The 18,314-nt window shown below is 38.6% G+C and overlaps 1 protein-coding gene across 4 annotated transcripts in view; it reads right to left on the bottom strand.

Moving 5' to 3' along the window:
- The window catches only part of kiaa1549lb (KIAA1549-like b), a 93,130-nt gene extending 75,604 nt beyond the window's left edge, over positions 1-17,526 (bottom strand). For 3 of the 4 annotated variants that reach the window (XR_013283308.1, XR_013283310.1, XM_077520037.1), the window contains exons 1-3: positions 17,423-17,526; positions 16,750-16,845; positions 16,085-16,459 (exon numbers count right to left, since the gene is read on the bottom strand). Coding sequence is in view for 1 of the 4 variants with exons in the window: in XM_077520037.1 (XP_077376163.1) it covers positions 16,085-16,316 (232 nt within the window). In the remaining 3 variants the exon portion in view is untranslated. The remainder of the gene's footprint in view (positions 1-16,084; positions 16,460-16,749; positions 16,846-17,422) is intronic. The other variant, XR_013283309.1, reaches the window with a different exon arrangement.
- Positions 17,527-18,314: the final 788 nt, after the last annotated feature.

Here is an 18,314-nt window from a genome sequence, read left to right as displayed (position 1 = left end):
TTTTAAAACTTAAATGCTAGGCTCATACAGTTAAAATAATTCAAACAATACTTAAATTTGTTCTTAATAGTCTTATAGAAATCATGCTAACAACATTTAAAGCCTAAATTTGTTCAATAAAGTGTTATACACTTACTTTTCCTCTTCCCAAAAAAAAGTGCTTGCACTGGGGAAAGCCATTTTCTTTTATAATGCAATCAAAGGTAGCAAAGCCCCACCACTACACATTTGGTATCAATTGAAAGTTCTGAATGTCCTCTATAGAGCACAAAAGGAGTTAATTCAATCGTATGCACTGTGTGGGAGATATTCAGGTTTTAAAAGGTCCACTACAGAGGACAAAGTTGAATTGCTGGTAGTCAGGAGGATATAATGTGTATTTTATGTCAGGCACTTTTTTGGGCAGCTAAGGGTCCTCGGGAAGATGTGTGGAGTTCATCTGCAGCAGGCTGTCTGCCTTTGTGATAAAGATGTCAGAGAAATAAAAAAATAAAAAAAGGCAGTACAATGTAGACAGAGTGAAGCCATTTCTAGTATTATTATTGTTTCGTTCTGAAATTCATGTATTTTATGGTAGGCACTTTGTCAGCCAGCTAAGGGGTGCCTGGGAAGACATGTTTGTGGCAATTGTTTGCATTTACACAGTAATTATTGTATGATTATTTTTCTGCTACAGAAAATAAAATAGATAGTAAGCCGTAGTATTACAAAATTGGCATCCCTCGTTTGAAAAGAGACGTCAAATCCGTCTTTTATAATGCATGGTAGCGATTTGTTTACAGGATTTACACATGCAAAGCTATCACCACAAAAGTGAAGCGTCTTAAAGGAAGTGGAGTAGAACCCGGGCCAACACACATTAAAGTTAGCTTAGCGTTTTAAGCACGGATTCCGCATGCATAATGTACAGTAAGTGCTTTGCGTAAAACGTGGCCGCCCTAGTTTAAGACTGTGGTGTCTCTTCACAGTAACACAAAAGAAGCACCGGACATTTTTACCGGCCACAATTGTCACATTTGCTGTTTGCGTAGCAAGACAAAACTTCAATCTCTTCACAGGGTGATGTGTGCAGGTGATCTCAAGGTTTGGTCATCTGCGGCGACAGAATGAGCGCAAAGGCAAGCCGGCGACTTGAGAATGTTCCGGGATGACTATGTGAGAGCGGTCACATGTCCCTTCCTCTGACTCTTTAATTGGGCCCGAGGAGACACTTCAGAGGAAGTCGGAGCTTCTCCAGTCAACTGACAGCCTGTTTATCAGTGCAGCAACATAACACCGTGATTTACGAATGTCATTTGTTTCGTTACCGTTGCCGAAAATTCATCTTTGCCTATTGAAATGAATGAAAATGCCATTCAACCATCTTAAAAAAATATATAAAAATTCTGTAAGATGATTTTAAATAAGAAAAAATAGCAAACTATAGTATTGTACTTTTAAAAAAGTATATAGTAGAATTAAATAGTTTGTTAATAATAATTTCATGCTTTATTCAACAGACATTGTGCTGCTCCTTCTGCTGTGAACATCTAGGCCACCAGGGGGCAGTGTAATACACAGACGTACCGCACGAAGTAAAAGTAATATTTATCATTTTTCACAGATGATAAATAATATATGGCTGTGAGTGTTATTGTATGCTCCCGCTTATGAACAAATATATGTTTTTTAAAAGTTTATAACTACCGCAATACCAACGCCATTTCCCACTAATCACGCTACTGATTCAGATCAATCCGTTTCCAACAGGGAGCGGTAGAGGTTGCTCAAGGCCAGAGAAGGTTGAAAGAAAGCAGACAATGAAGGATAATAAGGTGAGAAAAGCCTGCTAAAGCTTTCAGTTAAATCCGACTGAAATCTTGGGCATAGGAATACTGACGAAAGGCTAAATGCTCTGCAGTCTGAGGTCCCTGCAAGCTTCAAGGAAGGCGCAATCAAATACAAGCTTACTTTACAGCAGGACATTTACAAGGATTTGGGCTTCAAAAAAGTACTGCACATATTGTGCTGTAAATTGCAACGAGATTGACTTGTAGCCTTGAAACATTCGGTTAGGATATGTTGTGCTTCTACTTTGCAAGCACGAGGCGGAGTCTTGGTTTGCTATTTGTTGCTTTTGTGGGTTATGAACAAACTACAAAACCAATTTCCATTAAACTTTATGGAGTGGTGTTGCATGTAGCATGCAAAACCTGTTTAAATTTTGGTGGGGCTGCGCATAAGGGTGTGGATCCAATGACTAGTTTTCATCTCTCGCAGTTACAGTCCACTTGCATTGGGACTGTTTCTCCTGCTATTATTGTTTGTTGTTGTATTTGTATGCCTGATTCTATTTTGACTGCGCTTGTGATATAATGTAAACGACACTTTGCGATGTCGTGGGACATTCATAAGTTACGCTGTGAGTTGTGATTGGTCGTCACCTGAGCTTGTGATGTCATTTTCAGTTGACAAGCAAAATGGCTCTGGAGCCACATGTGGCTCTTTAGTCCCTCTTTTGTGGCTCACTGTGAATCTCTGAAATAATAATAATAATAATAATAATAATAATAATAATAATAGAAATCAATGTTTTTTTACACATTTATTTTAGATTAAATATTCTTTAAATTAAGTACTGATATAGGTAAAAAATTAATAATTGAATCTTCAAAAAAAATGTCAGTCCAAATTTTTAAGTTGTCGAATAAAGACAGATTAAAGGTAGATGAAAACATTTTTAAATGACCTTAAAATGTCAAAAAAGGAAGAAGAAATGCAGAAAATTACTAAAAAAAAAAAATGTTGATGAAATTTCCAAAAATGTCATGTCCAAAAACAAAGAAGAACTCCTGAAAATGACCATAAAATATCTGTGGAATTGCAAAAAAGATATTGTTCAAAAAGTTAACTGTGGAATGTCTAAAAACAAAAGAAGAAATCCCAAAAATCAACATGAAACAGACACTAAATTGCCCAAAAAGTAGGAACATTTATTTAAAAAAAAAAAAAAAAAAAAGAAGACACTCAAAAATTAGCTTTCAAATGTGCAAAAACAAAAGAAATCCTGAAAATTACCATACAATGTCCACAAGATTTCCAAAAATGTCAGAAAATGTATAGCAAAAAAGCCATAAAAAAATGTCCAAAAAAGGTATGAGAGAGGCATAAAATGACCATGCTATGTCCATAACATTAAATTTGACAGGAACGCAGAAAAGTAAAAAAAAAAAAAAAAAAAGTTTGAAAAATTACCATAAAAATAATAATAATAATAATAATCCAAAAACAGGAGATAAAAGGTAGAAGAAAATTAATCTCTCCGTATTGAATGTTATTTTTCTGCTTTGGTGCAGCTCTAATTACATTAACTAACACTAACACACTGTTTCCTATTTATTTGGCCTAAAATGGCTCTTTGGACATGAAAGGTTGCCTGGTGTAATCAAAGGGCTCCTTTCGTCACGACATCCCCGCTCGTGTGTCGCGTCGCAACCATCGCGTGTTCAACCTTGACGCTCCGCAGCTGGTGCAAAACGAAATCTCCGTAGGTTCTCGCTGACAGAATGATGGATCTGCTGTGCAAGGGAAGCCTCGGCCCCTTCGGAGGCAAACCACACGTTACTGCAGCTGCTCCGGTGACGCCAGCGGACACCTCGACTGTCGTCTTTCTAATGTGGTCAAATCCCCATTGCTTATTTCACAACAACACTGCATGATAGGCAGATTCACGTCACACTGCTGCAACCTGAACAGCGGGACTGTACCAATATTTGGAATGTTATGTTGAGACGATGACAAGTAAGGCAGCAAAACATTTGTCGGCTTTATTCCTCCTCTTACTGTGCAGTAATCAATCAAATTATTCAATATAATTATGAAACTAGCAACTCATTTAGAGAACAAAGAGCTCCCTGCGGTCTGCATAATATTTATGATAATTACATGGAAATTTCAAACATAAAGCAAGAGGTTTTGTTTCAGATCAACACCAGAGGCGGACGGCACGGTGGAGTGTGTGGTTAGCGAGTCTGCTTCACAGTGAAAGGTTGTGAATTTGAATCTCACTTGGACCTTTCTGCATGTTCACCCTATACTTGTGAAAACAAACAGGTTAGGCTAACTAGACTAAGTGCAATTTCTGGAGAAATTGCGTGGGAATGCTGAAAGCTGAATGCTAAGATTCGAATGCATGTGGAATGCTTATGAAATAAATTGAGAGATAAATTATGAAATTATAACCTCCTGCTTACTGGATAATGCTTTTTACCACCGAGCAATATCAGACACCTGGTAATGATGATAAGTTATATGTATGGAAGTGGGCGTGGAAAGTGATACTTGGAAAAAGTTCAATGTCTGTCCCATTGAAAATGAATGGGGAAAAGTTGTTATTAAATGTTAAATTGTGCAAATACTGTAAGTAATGTGGAACCAGACGATATATACCCCGGGAGGCGTGAATTTTTCAAGCTAGTTGAAATTTGAACAATGTAAATCGGAAGTATTAAGTGGAAGTTGTTGAAAAAAAAGTGTGGAGAATAAAAATTACAATAACATATGCGGGAATGCTTCAGCATTCCCACAATTAAAGATTAAATAATCTATATTAGGTGTAAGGGGCCACGTGACTGACTGGCGACCAGTCCAGGATGTACCTTGCCTCTCACACAGTCAGCTGGGATATTCAGTAGGCAGAAAATGCATAGGTGGATCAATAACAAATGTGACATTTGATACTTTTTCAATAATGTTGTCAACTACTACACAGAGGACATTAAAAGGTGACACCAACTGCAAAATCAATAGATGACACATTCGGCACGAAATTTGGCATAAGGTGCAGAGTAAATCTGCACACGGGCAAGCTAGACTTAGTTTTGATATATTCGCATAAATCACGTTACACTACTTGCGCCAATACTTGGACGTGGTTCCAGTAGGCGCAAAGTTAGTCAATTGACAGGTGCACTGAGTGCATGTCAAAGGAAACGGCACACTCAGCTAAAATGATGATGGGCGACAGAAAATGAATTGAATAGGATAAGATCGTATTAAAAATGTGCATTACTGTATTTCTTTATAGAGTAACCGGTGACATTCATATTATCAAAGGCAAAGAATATAAGGTGTCGATTATGAATAAGGTTTTAGTAGGCTTTCTTTAGATGAATATTTTTTTAGTCAAAATATACATAAATATACTATATTATATTGTTCTATAGGGTTATACAAAAACATGTTAGTAAGACTTTTAAGCACATTGACACCACCAGCAAATCGTCTTAATTTTTATGAAATGTCCCCACATTAGATACTCAACATAACGTTTTCAAAATAAATGACATTAATGTTTACACTGAAATTGAGTCAGTTATGAATATACTTAATGTGGGACAAACACCCTCCAATATGTGATGCGGCTTCTCATAGACTACTAATGAAAAACAAATTAGATCTTTAATGAAGAAAAGAAGAAATTTGTTCATTAAAATGCGAGGAGAAGCGACAAATTGATGAATGAGCAAGCACTCAAGGTTCTCAGATTAAATTGGGCAAATTTCAATCTTAAACTTCCACATACTGCATTGTCCACCCGGTGTTAGCAAAATAGCAGTGCTGCGAGTTTATTTCAGAGCCCAAAGGCAGACAGACAGACACTGTAAAGCGGCGTCCTCACAGGAACCCGCCCATATGGTAGGTTTCTTTCTGAATAATAACTAGGGCATGTCAGTATGGAGAAGTTTGATGGGTGCCGGCATCAGATGCTATTTGAACTACGACTGGTATCAGCCTTTTGTGTCCTATTAGATTTAAAAACACACAACAACAACGACATAATCCCAGACCAAAAACCGCAGTGGCAAATGAGTACCTATAAATCCAACGCATCCAGGGAGGACACCATAATGCCTTCTTCTCTGCACAAAGTCATGGGAGTGGTGATGTCGGACAAACATCACACCCACACAATGAAATGATGTAACGGCGCATCCCTGACGGATGAGGGGAAGAAAACGGTGCCATTTGCGACACTGCAGAGTGCGGAATTGATTTGTTTGTAAACGGCGTGCGCAGAGGCATCTCTCCAGAGAGGCGGCGCGGGAGCACATTGGGATGAAGCCCGCGATGAACTGGTCCTCCGGGAGCCAGCCGACAGCCGCGTCATCTTGAACACTGACGCGGCGGCCACAGAAGCACTAAAGCAAAATGCATGAATCATGAATCAAACAAATGCTACATGCTACAAGAATGCACATCTGAAGACCCGAGGGCAGGTCGAAATACATTATTTTCCATTCAATTGTACCTGGGGGGGGGGGCATCTTGGCCAATTGATTAGGTACACCTGGGTTTCCAGGATATGCCCCAACCTGAACAGGAAGCGACCTGATATCAACAAGAAGTGACTCGATATCAACAGGAAGTTACCCAGCAGCGACCTGCTTTCAACAGGAAGTGACCTGATATCAACAGGAAGTGGCCCGATTTCAACAAGAAGTGACCCGATTTAAATAGGAAGTGACTCGATATCAACAGGAAGTTACCCAGAGGCGACCTGTTTTCAACAGGAAGTGACCTGATATCAACAGGAAGTGACCTGTTTTCAACAGGAAGTGACCCAATTTCAACAGGAAGTGACCTGTTTTCAATAGGAAGTGACCCGGAAGTGACCAAGCATACTAATGCTAATGCTTGATTAGCATTCTAATGCTAGCTTAGCATGCTAATGCTAAGTTAGCATGCTAGTACTAATGCTAAGCTAGTATTTTATATATATGGAAATAAAATATGGAAATAAAATCAACTATATATATAGCCATTTTAACTTTTATTTATTCATTCATTTATTTAGGCAGTTTTGTTCCAACATAGCTAACTTAGAACCTATCGATTCAACTTTGTTGTATGGCAGTCACCAACTTAATACAGTACTTGACGGGAACCATTTAACCTAGCATGTCATAATTTCAGCCACGTCATTCAGACGCGAATAAATATTCAGCCTTGGGGGCCGTCTAAGATCAGGTGAACGCCATGAAGACGAGTCAAACACAGTTCACATCCTGTAATGAAGTTGGTGAAAGTTGTTCAAATTGCCTCCAAATGTGAAACGCGCTCAAAAAAGTGTGCAGGCTGCAGGACTTTTCGGAAAGCGAGATTGCTCATTAATAACGCTTCAACAAGTGTCCGACTCTCCCTCTTAATGCGCTCAAGAGTTTGTGATGCTTCACTGGCACCAACGTAGCAAATGGGTTCCTCCACTCATCTCCTGCGCACGATTGCTAGCAACCAGGGATAATGGAACTTTCAATTAAAAAACGAAAGAAGAGAAAATGCTATTTAAACTACAAGTAGGCCTCCTCAGTCAAACTTTAGGGACTGATGAGGTCATCTCGTGGCTTCTTGAGGTTATGTGTTGGTTCACGTCATGAAATCCTATGAAACTTTCAAGCGCAGAATAATTCAAGACTGTGTGAAATGGTGGAAATTAATATTGCAATATCATGAATATTTCCTTTTGCCTTTTAGTTTAAAGCCACAGTATGAAAGATTTGTGGGGAAAATAATAAGGCTTGCAATGAAGGAGTATTGTCTGTGTCGTTTAATGGTGACTTGAATCATCGACTTGAACGATCGCTAATTATCAGCCAGGATGCTTCTCATGATACGTTCCAGTGCGAATGTAAAAGACTAGAAAAGACAACGATCTTGAGCTACTTGCATGCCAGATACAGACCCCAGTCACCCCATCCAAGCATGTTTGTAAAACAATACAACTGATGTACACAAAAGAATTCCATCTTAACGTTTTTACATGACAATGTGATAATTCTTTGTTGCGGCTGTGAGAATCCCCAAAAAACAGGTCAGGTCACAGACCAACAAAGTTCCATTCATTGTCATCTCTAATTAAAATGTTGTCACCAGGCTACATTTAAAGTAAAATAGGTTACAGTGGAGCAATTGGCGTGCCTCACAATCATGAGGTTCTGGGTTCAAGTCTCAAGTATTTTATTTTTATTTTTATTTTATTTTTTTATAAAGTCTCGAGTTTTTCTTGTGCTTGTGTTTGTTTTCTTTGGGTACGACAACTTCCTCCCGCATTCCAAAAATATTCATGAAGAGTAAAGACTATAGAGAATGGACTGAAACATATTTCATTGTATTTCTTTGCTGATTGGCTGAGAGGAAACATGCCATTCTCCTCATAATGATTAATACAGGGCCAATTACTTCAGGCCATTAACTTTCTACAGCATTATGGTTCCTTGACCGATTAAGGATGACAGAGCAAGAAAAAAAAATGCATATAAGAATATTTAATAGGGCCTGAACAATTAATGAGCCGATATTTACAATTTTAAAATCTGGAGGAAAAATGTTTGTTTGTTTTTTTTTTGTTTTTTTACTTTTTTTTTGTTTTTGTTTTTGTTTTTTGTTTTAAACAATATTGACAAAATAACACAAAAATTATGACATTAAAAGATCCCCCCCCCAAAAAAAATTAAAAATGGCACCAAAAAAAAAAAAAAAAAAAAGCCCACTTTTGCTGACATTTTTCTTTGCTGTAAAATAGAACAAATACGAAAGGACAAATTATTGTAAAATAGTTCAATATTCTGATTAGAATTCATATTTTATTTTTATTGTTGTAAGCATTGAGCGACCAACATGAAGTTAAATGATTAGATTTTAATTAAATTAATTGGCTAATTAATCAGTTATTGGAATTTTACAATTATCACAGTTGGCATAGGCCTAAAAAATATATATATATAAAAAAAAAAATCGATACCGATTCTGGTCCTAATATTGATTAGTAACCGTTATTGTATTCTTTAGGTTTCAGTTTTTCATTGCAGTCCAAATAAATTTACTTTTTTTTTTTTTTTTTCATGTTTGCTGACTTTTGTGAGGCAACCAAATCTTTGTCTTCCATTAGCAATGCGCTAGCACTTAAATTCAGAGCAATGCTGGAGAGAAACATGGATGTAGCTCATAACACACAAGAACAAATATTCCCTTGATGGCACTGAACTATACTGGGGATAATACTGAGCAGATGGTTGGGCTGTGCTAATTAGAAGGCATGTTTGCCTTTTTACATGCATGGCTTCTAGAAAGGACGCAAGCATTCAACGCAGGCAAGCTTTTAAACTTCATTAGGATATGACAAAGAACCTCTCAGTGATAATTTCCAGCACCAATAAACGTTTAATTGTTTGACACCAGCGTTTTCAATTTGCGGGGCGGAAACGCTTGGCCTGCAAGAACTCCAGACAGATGAAGACGTGTGAGCGGAATCTAAACGCTGACGTTTTTTTTTTTTAACAGCGCGTCGCCGTTTTTAACGTGTTTGCATATTGAGCTAGCGATGAGGAGCAAGCTGCATCTACGACGGTAAACATCGACCCGGGCCGGCCACATTCATCTAATCTTACGTTTTTACTCCCAAGTTAATTGACCGCTGTGCGCTAAATCACCGCAGCGAGGTGAAATGAGGGAAACGGGGTCGGCCGCATGCTTTCGAGGGTGAGTCACACTTGTTGTTCGTGTAAACTGACTTCCAGGAAATTGTTTTAACGTTGGTGGCAGCTTTGAAAAGGGCTCATGCTGGCAGAGGCAGAAAAAAAATAAGAGCAAAAAAAAAAAAAAAAAAAGACAAGTGATGTGCAGCTGCTGCTTTTGAAGTTATGCAGTCATTCTTTTTCAATGAAACTACACTTTGTGTATTTTAAACAACTAGATAGCTTAGACTTTCAGTCCACTAGCTAAATGCTAACGCTAAATGTTGATTCTCTCAGAATAGAGACTAAATAAAATGTTAAAACTACTGGTATGATGTATTTGTTGATTTTATTTGAAGCTATACATCGTCACTGCTATGTAAAAATCACTTATGTCCATTTTTGTCTTTTTTTTTTTTTTTTTTTTTTTTTTTTTTTTTTTACTTTACTGACAAGTGATGGTTTTGGAGATGCAAGGGTTCCATTCAGACTTGTAGAGTTTTCTACATTTTTTTTTTTTTTTGTGGGGATGTCTGCATTCAGTTTCATCCCAAAAATATCAAACTGTAATAATAATAATAATAATAATAATAATAATAATAATAATAATAATAATACAAATGGACATAAGTGTGTTTCACATAGAAGCGACAATACATTATATATTACTAGTATGTAGGGGTGTTAAAAAAATCGATTCGGCAATATATCGCGGTACTACATTGCGCAATTCTCGAATCGATTCAATAGGCGGCTGAATCGATTTTTAAGCTTCCATTTTTGATGGAAATATATTCAACAAAACGTCTTACTTCGGGTTAGGGTTCACACCTTAAGCATGGAAGAATGTTATATGAACGGAACATTAGGCCTTAATATTTTATTTTAATGCTGTTCAAACATGAAACAGATTACAACCTGTATAAGACTTAAGTTTCAGATCAATAAATAATACATTTTCATACAAATCTTACACTCTACAAGTTTACTGATTAGTATTTTCTAAATTTGAATGAAAAAAATCGCAACAATCGACTTATAAATTCGTATCGGGATTAATCGGTATCGAATCAAATCGTGACCTGTGAGTCGTGATACGAATCGAATCGTCAGGTGCTAGGCAATTCACACCCCTACTAGTATGGCCACCAACTTTCATTAATTGTTGATATTCAGGGGATAAAAAAATAAAATAAAATGTAACGATAGCATGCTATTTATTTTGGCTGTTGTTGACAGAAATTGCTTTTGATTAGAATGTTGTTGCCATGCACAGATGAATTTAGCATGAATGTTAGAATCAATTTATGTATTTAAGCCTTTTATTTATTCTGTCTTATTTTATTTTTGCTTTTAAGGGCTCAAACTAAACATTATCAACCTGATATGTCACACACACGTGACAATAAATATATTTTTAATTGTATTTAAGTACAGTATGTCATTACTGAATGTTTTTAGGTAAGGCAATGTTCAAGACATTTGTATCTCTAGGCAGCATCAGCACTGCTGTGAAAAACAACATGTTGAAAAGCAACCAACTGGGAAGCCGAAGCCTTGGACCACTCATGCAAGGCAATCTCTACCATGCTTAAAGCACACCTGACACCTAAATTACAAAATGTTTGACTAGTGCGAACATCCTTTTGTGGCACACTCAAGCATGGGACCACTGACCTCAGCACAGTTGGAAGAGGTGAGCACATGCGCAGGCATGCAGTAGATGTGTCACTAATCCAATCATCCGTTCTGGGACCTTACATAACACGGGGGAGTATTATGGACACACTAAAAAAATGAACCTGATTAATATATCGTCAATTTTGGGCAGAAATTTCCTTTTTTTTTTTTTTCCCCCCACAAATTGATACTATTAGTCAGTCCCTATGTGGATCTGTTATTTTGACAAATTGTTGACCAATCTAAGGAAGTGTTAATGTTTCAACAAATCTGCCTTTATTTTATGTTATTTTATTGTTTACTGAAAAATGATGGTTTTGGAGATGCAAGGATTCCATTCAGCAGTGAAACGGCAGTTGCTGTAAAATTAAATGCAAAGACTTGTAGTAGGTATGGATTTTTCTAATTACAGTCCTGTACTGAAAAATTATCAATGACATCATCAGCAACTTGTCATTAGTCAACCTTTATTGACTTTCATTAGTGACAACATAAGTCGACAAACCGCGAGGGAAGGTGTAACTGTGTTGAAAGTTGGTATTGGAAATCTGGCCCAGTATGAGTGTGCCATTAAGGTGAGAGGCGGGTTCACCTCGGATCGATCACCTGTCAGTCAAAGTGCTGAAATTGAGACAATGCACACTAGCGTTCATAACTGTAGTCCATAACTAAAATATAAAAGCATTTTTACAGAAAACACTTGAGAGAATTCTACACTATCGTAGTCCTGACACTTTTAAATGCACCGTGTATTACCAAGGGTTACTTTAATCGATGACACGTACCCCCCAACTGAAATGGTTTACAATGGCCGAAAGATGCCACAAATTGGTGGCAAATGAATCTCCTCAACTCTTTTCAACCTAGTTCCTTTTCATCATAATTCCGTCAAAGCAGTACTTTCACAATTCAACTGAACGTGGGACCACAGTGTAAGTTACCCGCCCCAATAAAAAGGTTTAAAATTGCATACAGATGTCACAAGAAGCAAAAGCACTACTTCTGACTAACTGAAACTCCTCAACTCAATTCAATGTAGCTCATAGGCTGCAAGATGCCACAGAGACTTTTGTCTCACTTGAAGCGCATCAATTAATTCAGCATAGCTCATTAGCATCAAGATGCCACAAGATGGCACCAAAGCCCTACTTTTGTCAAAGTGAAGCTCCTCAAACTCACTTCAACATAGTTCATTGGCGCAAAGTATCCACAAGAGGGTAGCAAAGCCCTACTTTTGTCTAGATGGAGCTGCTCACACTCACCTCAACATAGTTAATTTGGGGCCAAGTGTCAAAGCACTTATTTTATCTAAATGAAACTCCTCAACTCATAGTTACTTGGCACCAAAATGCCACAAGATGGCAGCAAAGCACCACTTTTGTCTAAATTAAGCTGCTCAAACTAACTCCAACATCGTTCATTGGCACAAAGTGTCCACAAGAAGGTAGCAAAGCCCTACTTTTGTCTAAATGAAGCTGCTCAAACTCACCTCAACACAGTTCATTAGGACCAAGTGTCCACAAGATGGTGTCAAAGCAATTAGTTTATCTAAATGAAGCTCCTCGACTCAGTTAATTGGCACCAAGAGGCCACAAGATGGCAGCAAAGCACTACTTTAGTCAAAATGAAGCTCCTCAACTCAAGTCAGCATAGTTCCTTGATACCAAGATGCTACAATTTGTCTAAATTAAGCTGCTCATCAAACTCACTTCAACATAGTTCACTGGCGCAAAGTGTCCACAAGAGGGTAGCAAAGACCTACTTTTGGCTAAATTAAGTTGCTCATCTCAATTCAACGTACAGTAGTTCACTGGTACTAAAATGTAGCAAAATGGTGCAAAGTCCCTTTCTACAAAAAACAAAAAAACAAAAAAAAAAACAGCGGGGGCTCACTGTATTGGCGACTGTCAGCACAAGAAACCGCGCAGTCTAATGAACATCTTTGCAGTCCATTGTTTCGAATGCTATTTGACAGTATTGCAGCGTGTGTGCAGCTGTGCGATGTGGTGCTGGTGATGGTAGTCACATCGCTGCTGAGGCACCGCTTCTCTCGTCTCAGCCTCATTCTAAACAGTCAGCACATCCGCTAGTATTAAACATGTGGCCCTGCAGCGCTCACTCGTTTTGTTTGCTCGGGTCAAATGCACCGTGTTGTGTCAAAGTCTTATTAGAATGAAAACAATATGCGGCTTCATCAGAGAGAGCGAGAGAGCGAGCAAGCTTGGTTTTTACAGGCAACCTTGACCCCAGAGATAAACCTACTCTTGGCAACATTATGTGTGTCATTAGTGCTGACCCAGATGCTCTCAAACGCATGCGACGGCACTGCTTTGCATTCCCAGAATAACTCCCTTCAAGCTTATACAGACAATGATCATAGTTATTGTCAGAGAAATGGGGGGAAAGAAATTGGATTTTAAATCAATTTTAAGTTGACAATAAAGGAAAGTGGGCTGAGGAAATGAAAGGTTTGAGTGTGACAAAAAAGCAACATCAATTCCCATGGATTCCCTTGCAGTGGAAGGAGAATATCAGTTGGTGGCGCTAATGCGCCATCAAGCTAGTTCGTCAACCACCACAGAAGAAGAGTGGAAATGAAACAATATTGTCCCGTGCACATTTTTCTTATACGTTTAAAACATTTGCAGTTTAAAACATTTGCGATACTACTTACAAGTTCTTCCAAATACAAGCTGTCATTTTTCAAATTTGTCTTGTGAGCGCAAACTTGAGAAGCCAGAGCAGCATGGTTGGCAGTGAACTCAATTCAAGTCCACAATCATCAACACTTTGGCAAATATTGAACAATTCATCAAAAAGAGAGCCCTCAAACTGTCTAATGCCGCCTTAGTTTACTGGTAAACTAAATATAAAACAAAGAGAATTACACACCGTGTATTTAAAACAGCCACTTAGCTTTTCCCTTGGTTAGTTAGCTTAGCTGAATTTTTTACAATATAAAACGCCATTAACATGCTAGCGGTTGGGATCAATAGTCGCTGTTTTAGAAGACTTTGGCAAATATTGAACAATTCATCAAAAAGAGAGCCCTCAAACTGTCTAATGCCGCCTTAGTTTACTGGTAAACTAAATATAAAACAAAGAGAATTACACACCGTGTATTTAAAACAGCCACTTAGCTTTTCCCTTGGTTAGTTAGCTTAGCTTAATTTTTTACAATATAAAACGCCATTAACATGCTAGCGGTTGGGATCAATAGTCGCTGTTTTAGAAGACTTTGGCAAATATTGAACAATTCATCAAAAAGAGAGCCCTCAAACTGTCTAATGCCGCCTTAGTTTACTGTTAAACTAAATATAAAACAAAGAGAATTACACACAGTGTATTTAAAATAGCCACTTAGCTTTTCCTTTGGTTAGTTAGCTTAGCTTAATGTTAATAATACAAAACGCCATTAACATGCTAGCGGTTGGGATCAATAGTCGCTGTTTTAGAAGACTTTGGCAAATATTGAACAATTCATCAAAAAGAGAGCCCTCAAACTGTCTAATGCTGCCTTAGTTTACTGTTAAACTAAATATAAAACAAAGAGAATTACACACAGTGTATTTACAACAGCCACTTAGCTTTTCCTTTGGTTAGTTAGCTTAGCTTAATGTTAATAATACAAAACGCCATTAACATGCTAGCAGTTGGGATCAATAGTCGCTGTTTTAGAACACTTTGGCAAATATTGAACAATTCATCAAAAAGAGAGCCCTCAAACTGTCTAATGCCGCCTTAGTTTACTGTTAAACTAAATATAAAACAAAGAGAATTACACACAGTGTATTTAAAATAGCCACTTAGCTTTTCCTTTGGTTAGTTAGCTTAGCTTAATGTTAATAATACAAAACGCCATCTACATGCTAGCAGTTGGGATCAATAGGCGCTGTTTTAGAAGCAAAGGATGTTTGGGATAAATTGTAGCACAACACATGTACATATAAAATAACACGATACACAATACCGGGTATCGGTATCAGGCTGATACCAGCCTTATTTTAAGGCATCATTCTCGTTCAGGTTGCCGATACCAGTGTCGGTTGCTCTCTTTTGGCTGTTTTACTATCAGAAACTATAAATTAGAAGGTTGTCAGTAATTTCATGCTATTTTAATGAAAAATACTGTATCTAGGTCTATTATGGCATTTCCATGTGGGAAGATCATTTCAGATACGAGCCTTGCGATTATGATTGTGGCCATGTAATGAATCCAGCTTGTATCATAAGGCAACACTGAATGTGCTCTGTGATCGACTGCATGGCGACCAGTCCAGGGCACCCCTCCTCTCTAAAGTCAGTTGGGATTAGGTGCCCCGTACCTCACTCGTGACCCTAATGAGGACAAGCAGTATAGAAAATGGACGCTCTGCTGACATTTGCTCATAACGGTTTTGTTTTTTTTTATCATCAATTTTGTGTGGCCCTCAAATCACTTCATATGAACTGAAAAAGATTCACCAAACCAAAATCTCCACTGTTTTCATTTCAGTTTTGCTCTATACTGCCATCCAGAATGACAATTTCAAAATATTATCGACTGCTGCACTGCATCACACCGAAAGAAAGTGGCCTCTATTACTTCGGTTAGAGAAGTGAATCCACTCCCAGCCTCTCAATATGATGAAGTGCAGTTCTACAAAATCCAATCAACGTGCAGGATTTTCAATCATAAGGTGTCCCTAATGAAGTGACACCCCTTTGAAACAATGGACATGTAAGCGTGTTTATACTCCAGCTATTCAGGTGAGCTCTGATTCATCCACTGAGCCGTGCAGCCTGCAGCAAATAGTGTGCACAACAACGCCGTGCGAAACACAACATTCACACACACAGTGCTGGGAGATAGGAGGAGACGCATGGTGATGATGCATCCATCTGCATGGTTTGTGTGTGTGTGTGTCACTTACCCTCTGCGGCCAAAGAACACCGGAGCAGGAGTAAAAACATCCCCGCAGACAGCGCACACTTTGCAGGCATTCCCACCGCTCCGCTCCGCCACCTGCTCCTTCTTCTCGCGCGCCTCCCCTCTTCACCTCCTCCGCATCCTCCTCCTCCTCCTCTTGCTCCGGCATCCCTCGCCGGAGCGAGGTCCGCTCCCCGGGCCGCCCCCGGCGCACGCTCCCTCAGACCGGCAGCCATATCCGGCGGATGAGTTGCTGAAGTTTGGCGCGTAAATAATACATTGGATCAGGCTTCTGCGGGCTTGCGATCCGGTCTTGTGGCCAGGGCTGCGGGGAGGAGGGAGGGGGGTGCAGGGTGCAAGGGCTTCGGGGTGCTTGACGCTGCGTTGGAGCCAGATGAAGAAATGAGCCCTACCGGTCCACCTCCGCTCGGTCCACCCATCATCATCATCATCATCATCATCATCATCGGCGTGTGGTGCATGGCGCGCGCACGCTGCCAACATTTTTAGAATTGTGCCTGCAACTTCCGGTGTTCCTACGTCCTACCATAACATGATTAGCTAGATAATTTTTATTTTTTATTTTTTGACAAATCTCAATTGTAAGCGGTCTTTAACGTGTTAAGCGCGGCGCGTAATTCCAAATTCTAAGTAACAATTTGGTCGTACCTGTTTTTGTCCACACGGGGTCAGCACAGCGCCAGGTAACAACAAGCAGCATTGGTGGCGTGACTGCAGTATGAGCAGTTACACTGCCTTCACGTGCTATGGGAAAGATGGATGTTACCATTTGGACGCTCTTAATTACGACCCGAGTTAAAAAATTTAAAAAATAAAAAAAAAACGCATGGCAGATGACGTAGTCTTTGCTGGTAAAACCTAACAATTACGGGAAATAATGAGCTGTAATATACACGACATTGAATTTTGTAGGCTACATAATCGTGAAGATTAGGTGTCCTCCGTCATGTTGAAACTTGAAAGGTTCTCTCAACTCTGAAATTCTGGTATCAACAAAAATTCTCAATTGTCCAGTGGAAAACACGACATGGGGTGGACTCGACATATGGCGTTTACCATAATTTCGATACTACATGAAGGCAGCGTCACTAGCAAGCCCTTAGCACTTTTACACACAATCAGGTGCAAGCTAAATTATCCGATTTCACTTAAATTGTCGAAAAATATCTGTAGTATTACTAAAATTGTTAAGTCTGTCACTACTCACTATAAGTTGCTAGCATAGATAAGATACAGTCCAACATTTTTTCCTGAGAACCACCCTCTGTTACTCGCTGGGCTTTATTTTTTTTTATTTTTTTTCACGGAAATTGACACTCACCAATTGTGAAGATGCAGTAAATAGAGGAGTTGATGAAGGCAGCTTATGTCTCTTTTGCGCCACACAAATAGACTATGGACTGTTCACATAAGCAAAAAAAAAAAATACTGCATTTCAACCCTTTGATCTCTCATCTCTTTGATATAAGAAAAGTAAAGATCCCTTGGCAGTCACCACTATAGAATTCAACTAAATGAGGTTCATTTTTAACCAATTATTTGGGGAGATGGAAACATGTATAAAATATATCTATAATCTAAATGTTGACATTATTCTTAGTTCAATGGTTAACGCGGAAAATATTCAGTAAACTATTACCGTGAAGTAATTACTACCTTCACCCCTAACACTGAAATAAGGGCAACAAACATAGGCATACATGACCTTTCACCTCAACTACCGTAGACAGCATTCAACGTGATCATCTCATTTTATACTGCCAATGGTTAAAAGCATTTTTTCCGCCTGGTTTTGTCGTCGATGTCCGTCCATCAAGTGTTTCATGTCACATCCGAAAATGGTTTTGTCACACGTCGAAATTATCTGAAGCCATGTCGCCGCGTTAAAGTTGAGTTTCTTTCCAGATGTGGCAGGCAATGTCATGGGATTAAAATTAGTACTTGGGAATTTTTGGATCAGAGGTTTTGGAGCTGTGATGTTATCAGTGTGACTGCTGTGTAGAAGCATGGCAAGTTTTATCAGTGACCCAAATGTGTTTCCCGAACTTCACTTCATTTTGATGCGTTTATAAATCGCATTCCTACTGTATCGTTGCAGAAAATCTAAAGATAAAGATAATTGAGTGGAACAAAACATTCCTGTAATGTTGGCTGAATTATTATTTTTTTACTGTATAAAAGAAAAACTGTTGAAAAACCTTTGAGGTTCCACT

Source organism: Festucalex cinctus, chromosome 4 (assembly GCF_051991245.1).
Source record: "Festucalex cinctus isolate MCC-2025b chromosome 4, RoL_Fcin_1.0, whole genome shotgun sequence".
Classification (NCBI taxonomy): domain Eukaryota; kingdom Metazoa; phylum Chordata; class Actinopteri; order Syngnathiformes; family Syngnathidae; genus Festucalex; species Festucalex cinctus.
This window is presented reverse-complemented; position numbering and strand designations above follow the sequence as displayed.